This window comes from Ambystoma mexicanum, chromosome 9 (assembly GCF_040938575.1).
Source record: "Ambystoma mexicanum isolate Mex_15411 chromosome 9, UKY_AmexF1_1, whole genome shotgun sequence".
NCBI classification, from domain to species: domain Eukaryota; kingdom Metazoa; phylum Chordata; class Amphibia; order Caudata; family Ambystomatidae; genus Ambystoma; species Ambystoma mexicanum.
The window spans coordinates 986584797-986597998 of NC_090931.1; the positions used below are offsets into that span (position 1 = coordinate 986584797).

General features: G+C 45.1%; 1 protein-coding gene across 2 annotated transcripts in view; it reads right to left on the reverse strand.

Moving 5' to 3' along the window:
• Nucleotides 1–13202, reverse strand: part of LOC138488866 (neurabin-2-like) — a 1321710-nt gene that overhangs the window by 504638 nt on the left and 803870 nt on the right. For both annotated transcript variants that reach the window (XM_069616225.1, XM_069616224.1), the window contains exon 13: nucleotides 4117–4408. In XM_069616225.1, the coding sequence (XP_069472326.1) occupies nucleotides 4117–4408 (292 nt within the window). The remainder of the gene's footprint in view (nucleotides 1–4116; nucleotides 4409–13202) is intronic.

Sequence of the window (13202 nt, forward strand, 5' to 3'; positions counted from 1 at the left end):
GCGGGACCGGCTCCCAGACCGAGAACCCCCAGACTCACGACGACGATGCGGAGAGTCACCCCTCGAATCATCCGTCGAAAGACCAGTGGAACGCGACTTCCGGGGCTTGGCCACCTTACCGACCGACAACAACTTCTTCCCTCCCGCAAGGCCTTCGAAGTGAGCGACTGGCAGTCGACACACAGTCGTCCATATCATGGTCCTCCCTGAGGCACCACAGGGAAGCGTTGTGCATATCCGTCAGGGACATTTTGGACCCGCACACCTGACACTTCTTAAACCCGGACCACGGGGTGGAAGAAGCCGAAGAGATCATATTCCTATAGCAATGAAGAAACAGGTTTGAAGAACCGAAAGAACAGGATTCAGTAGAATCGAGATGTGCCGAGATCTCCGAAGCGAACACGTTTGCGGGAAAAACGGAACTGAGGCTATGGGCGTCGTGCGTCCTACTTATAACATCCGATGACGTTGACTCGACGGAGGCCCTCGAGGACGGCGTATCTATGTCATCGACGCAGGAAGATTTTCTGAAGCAGCACAGCTGTGGTGATTACTGTCATAGATATGGAATATGTCGGAGGACCCAATCCCCTCGAAATGTGGGATCGCAACCAGAGTTAGACATTTACAGTTTCCAATGATGAGGTATGGGTTACGACAAGAAAGTCATAGGGCTCCCCTCGAAAATATTTTCTTTGCACTCATCCAGAACACATTCACTTTAATCCCCGATTGGTCCTACGCTACTCTGACTGACACATGTTCTCTTTTGAGTCAGTAGGGCGCATGGATGCACTGCTTTTAAACTGCGATTGGCCAACCGCTTTCATCATTTCCTTATTCAGAGCTAGTCCTATAGGCAGGGTACCTTTCCTCCTGCATCACCACACCAGATTTCCAGATTATTCAATTTCAGTTTTCTAGATTTCAGAGACAAACATAGACCCCTCTGTTTCAGACGCCACCATACAAGACCCGACAGTACATTGACACAGTAACATGTGTTTACCAATCCATGATTTTCCGGTCAGGTCTTGCTTCTGTGCCTGCTCTAGCCGCCCTGCTTAGGCCTCCGGGCACTTCGGCTAGTTCAACTCTGACTAAATTGGCTCTCCTGGGCCCACAGGGAGGACTCTGAAGCGCGCCCACCGAACCTGGCTGCACAGCAGCGGGAAACAATGCAGCAGACAGCTCCTTATGGGCAGTGTTGCTGGAGACTCTCAGGGTCTAGTTTTAAGATCCCTTTTTAATATCCCCAAGTAACTACAGTTCTTAGGGATAGTGAGATATGCTTTGTATCTCTCCCAAAACTCTATAGTCTGAGAGATTGGGACACACCACCTTTAGTGGAGTTCCAAAGGGGTACTTAGTACCCCCACTTTTCTCTGCTCCTGTGATATTTTAGTCACACATCGCCTAGTTATGGCTGGTGGCAGTAGATGTGTTCTACCAAATACTGTGCATTTATGTTCATAGCCCCGGTAATGCACACTGTGGGGCACTCAAGTACCTACATGGGGCCTCCATTATGAGCTTGGTGTTTCTTTGTTAGCCCTTGTTCTACCATTCTGCGAGCAGGAGGTCTGTGTGTGTGTTTTGCCTTTGCCTTTTGCCTTGTCATCTTCGGTTACTTCGGGTTCCTGGGGTCGACCACCGAAGAAGATGACCAGAGACACCTGCAGACCCTTTGCAAGACCGTGAAGCAACCACTACTGTCATGACCCTTTTTTCTATGCGACAGAGGAACTCTGAAGACGTCACTCCTTCCCTTTGGCTGGTGGGCACAACCAGTCCCAAGACAAACTTTGCAACGAGCCAACTCCTGAGGTCCTAGGAGCTTGCAGAGCAGCAGAAACCTAATACCAAGAGACCTGCTGCCCATTTCAAGTGCCTCGTCAGGGAAAGGCCAAATCCGTCCAAATCTCTGCTGAGTCCCTAAGGGCACTCCAGAGATCCGATCCAATTCGCCGACACCCCCCCCCCCCCCCCCCTCACCTGAGTTTGGGACTGCAGGAAACAAAGAAGATTGACCGGGCGATCCGTGTCCTTTGTTGCTGCTGCTGAAAAGGCACCAAAACCACAGAGTGACCATGAAGTTGCTGAAAGTCGTGCTACAAGTCCCCCCTCCAAACTGCTGCTGAGAGATACCGTCCATTGTCCTGTCTTTCATCACCAGACCAAGGAATCCAGGGGTCGGGTCCCGAGCTGCCACATCACAGAGGAGCCAAAACTAACGCTTTCTTCGAACAAAAGGTGCTATGGGGAAAAAGGTATTGCTTACCCGATTCCAAGAAGTCACTCTAGAGCATTGGAGTGCAAGTAGAGGTGTCCAGGGCAACCCCCTCTTATGTCTGACCCAAGGTGCTGCTTGTGTCCCCTTCTTGAGTCCATTTTTACGTCTCCTTTGTTAGTTGCTAACTTGCTGTTTCAATAACTTTAGACACTGGAAGAAATCCGCAGGAACTCTTCATTATTCGCTGTTTGTCAAAATTTCAAGCCCTCTCTGAACTACCTTTAGCTAGGGTTGCGTTTTTGGACTCAAGACTTGCCAGGCCAAGAAACCGTCTCTAGAACCTTGAACTAAGCTCATGTTGCACTAACCACTTATTTATCTCCCTTTAAGTGACTTTCATATGTGTTTGCAGAGTAAATGCATTACCGTATGACGTGTTGGAAACCGCATGAGTGCACAATTATCGATAATATGTTAACCTTGTCTTTTCCCTTTCTCACTTTGCTACAAATGTAACCTTGAACAAACACAAGTGGAAGTGTCTTTTGAAGTGTATTATCTGGTATTCCTAAGTGGTCTACCGTAAATGGTAAACGTCTGAAGTATTTAAAGTGATTCTGGTGTAAATATAATAAATATATATCTTATCTAAATAGATGTGTAAGGGCTTCTTTCTTGTGCCCGTCTAGCTAAGATTGAGAGTACTTACCTACAAGCTCACATCTTCCTCTTAAAATGAGCCTGACTGCTCTGCCACACTACCAAGGACCTAAGCCAGCACAGACTGATAATAAAAGTTGGGGATCTCCAAACCACTGGGATAGCTTACTAAAGTCTTACTAAAGTCTTGCTGCCAGTAGGACTTTAGGAAAACTCCCCTAACATTTATCAGGGTGGTCACCCTGTCGTAACTCAGTTAGTCAAGGTGCCCATGATTCCCAAACGCTTCCCATACGATTTGCGGCAAGCGATAGCATTAGCAAAAGGACTACCGTTCTTCTGTGACGCTTTTCTTAAGAAAGATCCTGCTTGCATATGCCAAAAGGGAAACACGTCAGAAGCGAGAGATGAGAAAGCATGTCAGAAACGAAAGCCTTCAATTGCCGAGACATGCTCAGTACATTCTAAAGTGTTCGCTGCACGTAAGCAAGAAACGCTGTTTAAACGTGGCACCTTACAGGGCGTAGTCACTAGAATATTGCAGTGCCAGGCCTGGGAGTACATAACATTTTCATTTCCCAATTTTCCTGCACAGTAGCTACTACATGTCCTGCATAACAAAGCGGGTGGTCGTAGCAGGTCCTCAGTGTCAACCCAGTTCCTTTCACCTAGCTACTACCATGGGACTTGGCCACACCTCTTAAACATTGTTGCTTGGATATACTGGGTCCATAATAATATTAACTAGAATGCAGTCCTTTGTGGAATGTTAGGATATAATATTGAGGAACCTGTGAACTATGGTGTGTAGACTTCAGGTAGCAAAGGTAGGAGTGAGCGAATCTATAAAAGTGAAATATTTACACATTCACAGAGAACCTGAGGTCCAGCCCACTGAAAGTCAAACATAAGTGAGTTTACACAAGTGATTCAAATCTCACCGCATGACCCTTTTCAAATTAAAGATTCATTGAATGCCTGGAAAGTAGTGCATTTAATATAAGGTTGATGAGTGAGTTAACATGAAACCTGGCAGAAAGATAGCAGCAGTTCCACATATTATAAAATCAGACAGTTTAAGGATGCCAAAAAAATAAAAAATAAAAATTGTAGATTTGCTGGGAAGGAAAATAGAAGGGAAAAGGAGATTTGAGAATTGCTCTTTCAAAATATGCCATTTTAAGCTTATTTAGTGCAAAAGGCAAAATATCAACCCTTACCCATCTTCTCTTTTCCTTTTCCTTTGATGTCTCTGTGCTTTACATTCATAGATTTGTCAGTAGGAGAACTTGGAGAAATGGGAACACTAGTAGGCAAATGACTTGTGCTCGTACTATTTTCAATCTCTGACTTGTGCATTGGCGATGAATGAACAGAAACTGAAGGACTTGAATCCAACAAGCTACCAATGCTTCCAGAGGGTTCTGTCATTTCAATGCTATGATTATCAACATCATGCTCACACAAGTCTTCAGGCGTGTCGAACGCTTGTGCAGAACCAGCATCTTCATCCTGCAAAAACAAAACAAGTCTCAATTTAAAGTCTGAAGGAAATGCAATGTTCAACCTATGCTACTTGACCTTTTGAGTGACATGTATACATCGCCCCCCCTGAAAATGCAGTGTCAGCAAATTATTTCAGTGATGCAAAGAACTCAAAAATGTAAACATTGATCAAGCATATTTTTATGTCCCCTCATCAAGTTTGCCAGCGTCCAAAATGCAAAGCATGGGGCAATCAGAAAAGAAAGAATCTGATTTATCCATTTCTGAATCACAAATTAGCACTGCTGTTTACATTCACAACACAAAGCAACATTTTGTGACTAAGAACAGAGTTCAGACACATGTTAAGTAACACAATATGTATCATAGAACTAACTTTTTTAATTCAATGCAGATCCATAAAACAATTGGTAGATTCCGGTTTATAAAAACATTCAAGCCCATAAAACACTATCAAAAATAGTTAGAGATAGAGTCAGGGAATTAAAGAAAGAATTAAACATTTTGGCATACACAACACTTAATTGGTTACAGTGGCTCAAACTGCCATTCCAATATGTCCACAAGTTGCTGTTCCTTTTGTTTCTGACAGAGTAGCATGGGAGGCGAATAAGTGAGCTGCAGCAATATGCAGCTGACCCTATTGTGGCAAGGAAACATTGCATGTTTGTCGAGATTACAAATGTTAACAAGCACCGTAATTATGTTGTATGTGCTGACGTCTTTCTGTTAAGCACTTTGAGAATCTGTATCAGTGTCAGACAGTGGATGTCATAGCACACGATATATTGTTAGGAAAACTACCCAATACCCCATCTGGTATATAGTAGCCACTGTACCAATTAGTTTACCTTGAGTGCTTGGACAATTCGTTTTTAAATACAAGTGTGGCTGACTAGTTCAGAAATGTTGGAGTCCTATTTCTTGCTATCCAGCACAACACATCCCAAATATTTAAAACTGTTGCATGATCCCATTTACACTTTTGCTCGCCAATATTCCAACACAGCAGAGAAGCACAAATATTAAGCAAACATGAGGTGAAGCAAAATGTCCTTACCCATAACAATGGTTTGTGAGCAGGAGGTACTTTAACAGATTTTCACACTTATTAAATAACTGGAGCTGTGTTGTACGATGCCGTTTGTACACTGTTAAACCAACATGGAGGATTCCAGCACAGCAGAGAAACCAAGAGGGCACAGCCTAAAGTTATAATAAAAAACATCCATTTTGCTCCAGGTAGCCACTGCATTCTGATCTTGACAATTTGCGGAAACCCTGCTGCATATTAAATCAGGGCAGAAAATTCTTAAATGGTGTACCTCTAAAATGTATACAAGAATTTTTTTGCACACACAATAGCAGAACCCTTAAAAAAGTAATGGAATGACAAGCTCAGGTACCCTCGATAGATATCTTCTGATTTACTTCAGTTTAAATACATGTTAAACCAGGATAAAATGTGAACACAGCAGGTGTTATTGGAAACAGGTTTGAGTTAGTGGTTGTTCACGAAGGTGGGAGTACCAATTCCCATGAAGGCCATTGTTCTAGATGTCATCCTACTTCTTTTCCTTCCAAATGACATTGAATCGACTCACAGATCCCATACTGTACTGAAAAAAAAAACTGCAAGACTATGAATTAAAAATGCCTATTGAAGTCCTTTCTGGCTATAAAAACTTAATGCCATCAATAAATAACATATTAGGATAGATAGCACTGGTTAAGATGATAATTATACCAAGGTATTAGGTTGGTATAAATCCTTTGTTAGAGCAGAATTACATTTTTGAGGATTTTGCTGCCCCATGTTGGATACGGCAACATTTTTTGCTTTTTCCCTCGTTTTTTTGTAGGATCACCTACATTTTGCAGTCAGATGGACTGCCACTAATGTTTTCACTGGCAGCTTTGAGGAATCTGACAAAGTCGTCACCCACTCCCCAGGGAAAATCTTTCCCCATGTGGCCAGGGAAAGGCAGAAGCTACCAGACTCCAACCCTCTGGGTGGCTATGTGTTGGAGGACCATAGGAGGGGGACCAATCTCGGGAGAGTGAAGGCGGTTCACCATGGAAAATACATCACATCCCCCCCACTTTGAAAGGACTAATAGTAGCCCTGTATATCCATCTGAAACCTTCACAACATACTGTACAGCAGAAAATATTGAAAGTCATGGGCAAACCCTTCCTGATTCCCATGAATCCACTGGGACGAGGTAGAGGACACGAGCAATGCAGATTAACAACAAGAAGAAGTGATGCAGTCTAGTAATTCTGATCAGTTGACCCATACCAGGAAGTTTAAAAGCTACGGCAAGACTGAAAGATAGAGAATCTCCTTTCTTGATGCGTCGGGAAGTAGGCAGTTGTGGAGTGCAGTAGAGCAGCAGAACGGTTGGGAAGACATCGGCAGAAGAGACTCGAGAGTAGGAAGAACGCTGTCACAATACACTGAACAGTGAAATGCCAGAGCAGTGCGAAGACCGTAGAGTGTGGGAGACACCGACACAATGATGAGGAAGACCGCATCAGCGAATGCCACCCACAGACAACGCCGGAGCAGCCAGAAACTACTGATGAGCACAAGCAAGCAAAAGGGGACAGGCGTTTTGCTGTGTACAGCGCACAGCGATTGAGAAGCGAGTATTCGTCCAGAGAACGTGAACAAGGGAGCTGGAAAATTTAAGCAAGCAATAATTATATAGCAAGCAAGACATTGGAAAAACCAGGGAATCCAGAGTAGGGGAAGTAGTGAACAAGCATTGACAACCGGAAAGGGGCAAGAACCCAATATTGGCAGAAGGGAAATCTCTATGAAGTTCAGCAAATTCCTGGCAGGAGAGTATACCAGGCACACTGAAAATTGCACCCTGATTCACAAACATATGCATATAACAATCTGTGGCAGGAGAGTATACAGACTGAGAATATAAGACTAAAGTAAAATACAAATAAACTTGAGTAATACCTGGCAGGAGAGTATACCAAGTGCATAGTTCTCCAAAACAATGAACTAAGATGCTTGAATAAAACCTGACAGGAGAGCATAGCAGGTGTGTTATGTGAGAAACCTAAAGGAGTCTCACCCACTAGTCCCCGGGGATCTGTCATCCAGATGTCCACGATACAGCCATCACTTTTGGATCCAGTTCCTGGGGGTGGACCAGTGCAGGAGGATCACCTGGATGAGGGGTCTTTGGGGAGTGGAAGTGGGACACCGGAGGGTGAGATTCAATATCCCCTTACTTGTAACACCTTTTACCCATCCCACCGGTTAGGATGCCTAGGAACTCACATCCACCTTTTCCTGACACACACACTTCCTCACCGACAGTTCACCATGAGCGTCAACGGTCTAACGCAGTCATGAAAGGCCTTAACTGATGCAGAGTGTTCGTCGTCATTGTCCTCCCTCCCCCATTTTTTACAGACTGAAGGGGAGTCTGGGCCATGGGACACAGGTGCCTACAGGGTGTCCCCCAAGTCTGGCGCCGAAGCCAGGTCCAACGGCTGTTGAAGGGGAGGCATTAGTGATACAGGATGTGGTGGAGGAGTGTGAACAACCGGTAGGGCCTGGACCGGCACTGGAAGCGCTAGAAGAACAGAGGAGTACCCAGAGTAGGGGGCCGGGGCGGAGCCACCTGCGGGATGACGTCCTTCACTATATCGTTCAGGAGCCCCTTCGTCTGAGGGGAACGCATGAGGAAGAGGAAGCGCTCAAAGAAGTGGTCCTCCCTAGCCACCAGGCCCCTAGAGCCCGGCCTTCCTAGGCATGGGGCCTTCACCTTTGGTCAAAGCGCTGAGGTGCCTTAGGCATCTAGCCGTAAAGCTGCGAAGAGTAGATGTATCCCTGAGGAGACCAGATGCATGTACCGTACAATCCGTTGTCGCTTCCAGAGGGAAGGGAACTTGGATTATCTTGCAAAGCCCATTCAATGGGCGAAAGCACGGGCGGGCCCTCAGTTGGAACCAAGATGGTCACCAGGCTGGTAGGCTCCGCCACTCGCCTCTGCCATTTTGAAGCCTTGCACCAAGCCCTGGGTGGGAGGGCACGAAGGCCGTGAGCCAAGAGAGGCCTCAATCAGGGGAGGATACAGCTCGGGTCATGCACCCGAAGCAGAAGCATTGACCCTAGAGATCATTCTTGCAGGTACTTAGCCCTCAGCCGGCTGGCCGGTAGTCTTAACACCCTGACTCACTGTTAGGACAGTTTTTCTGAAGTGCTACCAACTTCGTCAAAACCATTCAACTGAGGTAGTCCAAGACTCCACTCTTAGTATAAGGCTGTACCACCTGAGTACATGGTAGCTAGACAGAGCAGCCAGGCTTATCTTAGGAGGGAGAGAGGAATGTAGAATCATTACACATTAAATTGTAAATAAATGGTCCAAAGAAACACTGAAACACTATGTATGTAAAAATAAATTTATTTAAATACAAGTAGGACCAGATAAATCTAGGGATAAGTAAGTACTAACATATTATATGAAATCACAATTATAAAAAAAACAACACTATACCTGAAGGTACACAGACCAAAGTATAGACCTTATTTGAAATACCCAACAGTAGTTCTAGGGAAGTCAAAACCTTTTCATGCACATTCAGTATAGGTCACACCTACTCTTTTTTTTAAACATATTTTTATTGTTTTCATAAACATAACAGCAATTCCGTAATTCCACCAACTCCCCCCTCCCCCCACCCCGGAAGAGTAAGAAACCAAGCGGTTGTACTTTATGCAAATGTTTATGTACCAAAAATGGCCGAGATTTTAATATTGTGTGGGCACCATTGTTCCATGTAGTCCGATTTCAGATAATCCAGCACAGCCCCCCACTCCTTCATGAAGGAGTTCTTCTGAGTCTGAAGGTGATGAGTTCTCTTTTCCATAGTCATTTGTGACCAGACTTTCTGTAGCCAAGTAAATGCTAGCGGCGGGTCTGTTTTTTTCCAATTTTGGGCAATTGTGGCCCATGCTGCAATAACTAAACCCATGAAACTTCTCCATTGTGCTTTGTGGAGTCTTTTGGCCTGTGGGTCTGAATCCGCACAGCCACACACTCTCCCCCATTTGGGCTGCCGCTGGGAATATTTTTTATCATTTCCGCTTGTAGTTCCCTCCAGAAGCCCTTTACCACTGACAGTCCCACCAGATATGCCTCCATGTACCCGCTTCCTGGCACCCTCTCCAGCAGCGGTCCGACATTTCCAGATACATTGATTTGAGCCTCTCTGGAGTGTAGTGCCACTGCGTTATGATTTTCAGACACATTTCTCTGGTTTGGACTGCCCGGGTGAGTTTTGGGACGCCGACCCACAGATCCTCCCATTGCTGTCTTGTTATTTCTGCCCCCAACGTGCCCTCCCACCGTTTCATGTATGACCACTTGAGTTCCTCTTCTGGTGTGATGATGAAGCGGTACAGTGATGACACCAGTTTCTTGTCGCCAGAATTGGTTATTATGTATTTTTCAATGCATAGATCCCTTGCCGCTGCCAGAAAAATCTCTGGCGTGGTGAGCCAGTGCCTCATTTGCTCATATTTACACGTATCTACATCCATCAACTTCCACATATTTTTGCATTCCACAAATGACCTTATTTCTTTATCTTGGCTCCAGTTCACATCGGCGGAGAAGCTGAATTTTCACGCATCGGAAGCGTTTAATTTAGTTGAGCCCAAGTTATTTATATATCTGGAAGACTAATCAATTACCGTTTGGGCTGATTTTCAAGGATAATAAGAATTACCAGCCTCTGATGACGAGCATTTCAGCTCGAAACACGCGTCAGGCTGCGGCTGTTCAAGATTTCATCAATTAAACTTTACGCCAATTTTAGCTGAAATTGTGTCTTTGTGCGCAGATAACAGGCAACAACCTCCTGTCTCACTCGTACAATTACCCTGCAGGAATAATCTGGTGAAATCAACACTTTACTTTGGGAAGAGGCACAACCTAATCACAGGAGAGTAATACACATTCACATTTACTTTCTATTAGAATGGCAAAATAGTTTCTAAGGAAGAAATGTTCACCATACTTTTAAGAATAGTGCATCACACATCCAAGCTAAGTAAGAACTTTTGTAACTGTCCACTCATACAGTTACCAACCAACTCTTTACAAGTAAGTAACTTTTAAACACTTATTTTCTTTTCTAGGCAAAAGTACCAATCCCTTAAAAGTCTTTCCCTTATTCTTGGAGCATGAGTGTTCTCAGTGGCAGAAGGGGGGTCACTAGGATCTAGTGACCAACAGGCAGTGTCAGGATAAGTTCTTTAGTAGCAAAAGTCAGAGTTCCTTAGGAAAACTGGGCAAACCGGTGATTACTTTATTTTAGAGTTAGAAGAGAGTCCAGGGGCTTCGCAGAAGACAGCGTAGCAGGGTTCTAGGTGTGGGGCTGGGTGCACTGGATGAGAGGCCACCCCATGCACAGAAAACACCCCACAGCTACACAGAAATCCTAAGAGACTTAAGGTAAGTACATACCCAAGCCAACACAGTACCTCAGCATGGAAGAAGATTTTGCAGCCAAAAACCCAGTCAGTTAATTCCTTGTCATTGTGACTGAAAACAGGACCTTGGAAGGAACTTTGCAGCAGGGATCAATGAAGAAGGCTCTGGGCGAGACTTTCCTCGCGGCTGAATGCGGTTCTGCAGATTTGGCTCCTTTTCAAGGAGCACAGAAGAAGACAGAAAATTGCAGTTGAATTCTCGTCGGTACAAAGGTCCAGCACTCTGCTGAGGGGACTTTTCGGACTCGATTCATGCCTCTGGAGACGCACCAGGATGCCCACGAAGTTTCCGTGAGATTCGGAAGACCGTGCACTGCACAGTGGCTCGAAGTCCCAGGTTATTGCAGCAACGCAAGGTCGCAGCAACGCGTGGGATGGCTCAAAATGCAGGTCTTCTTGAGTCTAGTGGGTCTCACCAGGCTCGGGGTAGTCGTTTTCGGAGTCCCCAGGTCGATTGGAAGGAAGGGCTACCGCAGGCTCTCCGGTCGCTGGAAATCGTTTCAGATGTTTTTCCTTCATCATCCTCTTCGGTTTCGGTTACAGTGGTCGACTACTCTTCAGCTCCCAGGTTCGCAGTATTTATCAGGAATTACAACACAACCTCTGCATTCTGTGCCACGAATTTTACAAGAAGGGGGCGGTCTGGTTGTCCAACCAGGAAAACCAACCCCCTACTCCCCCCCCCCCCCAGTGGGATTTGTCCCCATTCAAGCAAGGTGGAAGACAAAGGGCTGTGGAGTTTTGGACTCCTCCGTCGCTTCCTGCCCTCACAAACTGGAGCCTGGGCGGGGAGTCCAGGGGACTCTCGCCAAAGATAAAAATCACACAAAGGAATTTCCCACCCTGGATGTCAGGGGAAGGAACAAGAAAGGACAAACACTAAAATGTCGAAAAAAGAAGATCGGGTCCATTTTGGTAAAATGAGCACCCTTAGGTGCTTGTACTGCAGCTGTGAACACAGCCCACAGTAAAGGTGCACCAAATTAAGCTTGTCCCTGTAACAGAATTGTTACAGTTTTAGTGTGAAAGGGGATACATTTCATCTCCCCAGCACTCCACATAAGGTGGGCTGTGCTGCTTTCACAAAATAAACTGTAAAAGGGATCCAAAGATCCATTCTACCCTTGGATACTGTAGTTCTCTCAAGGTTAGGAAAAGAAAGTTAAAAGGGGAGCCCCTAGGGCAACCCACCAACAACAGTCACAAGGTTCCTGTTAGGCAGAGTTTGCATGCAGTACCCTCTGGGACCACTACACACAGCTATGACTGCAGGTGTAAGCAAAACCAACCCTTGGTATAAGTCTGTACCACACAGTTTTTGGTAGCGAGCAGAGCAGCCAGGCTTATCTCAAGAGGGAATGTGAGCTTTTAAGGGTGTTACACAAAGGTCTACAATGACAAGTATTCAGATAGACAATTATACTCAAGGTTTCTTGGTAAAAACACTTCTTAATTTATTACACAATCATTTATAAAGCATTCACTAAATGAGGCAACCAATCTCACAAACATTATACAACAGTACTGATTACTAAGCAGTTGAGCTCCCTTTAAGTAGGAGCAAAATGGCATAAATTAATAAAACGAATATTCCAGTTACTCTAAAACAGTCCAAATAGTTTGAGTTCACCAGAGGAGTTGATTCAATGCAATAGGTAGGCCAAAGTCAATGGGCTAGTGTTCTCTATAAGTAAAAATGGTTCTGGTATTTAAAACAGAAAAGTCTTTGCCATGGTCTTAAAAGTAGTTTGCGGAAGAAAGGTTTGTATGTCGGGTCACAAGCTGACTAGGCATGCAAGTTGCCAAAGTTCCACGAACTTTCGCAGTGAGGTAAGTTCTTTCGGTCAGGTTTTCACAGTACCTTATATTGAAGAAAAAGATGCAGCCGAAGACTTCTGTTCCTGGCAATTCCTGCAGATCTCGCTGTTCCCGAGCCTCAGTCATGGGGACAAGAGGGAGGATGTTGGGGGACTCCAGCACTGCACGGGGACTGGTCACAAAGTTGGCAAATTGGCAAATCTTCGAATTCGGTTGCTGTTCTTCAAGCACATAGCCAAGCTATGGAACACGCTTCCTTCCTCCTGATTAATCCTAACCAGCTCCGAGAATGGTATCCAGGTGGCTTACGAGTTGAAGTCGTCCTTGAAGGGGCTTTTCTGTCGAGATGAACTTGTATTTGTATTTATTTTATTTGTAGAGCGCTCCTGGCCCTGGGGCATCTCGGCCCATGTATAGCAAAAGCAGGGTTACACACACACATATATACAATAA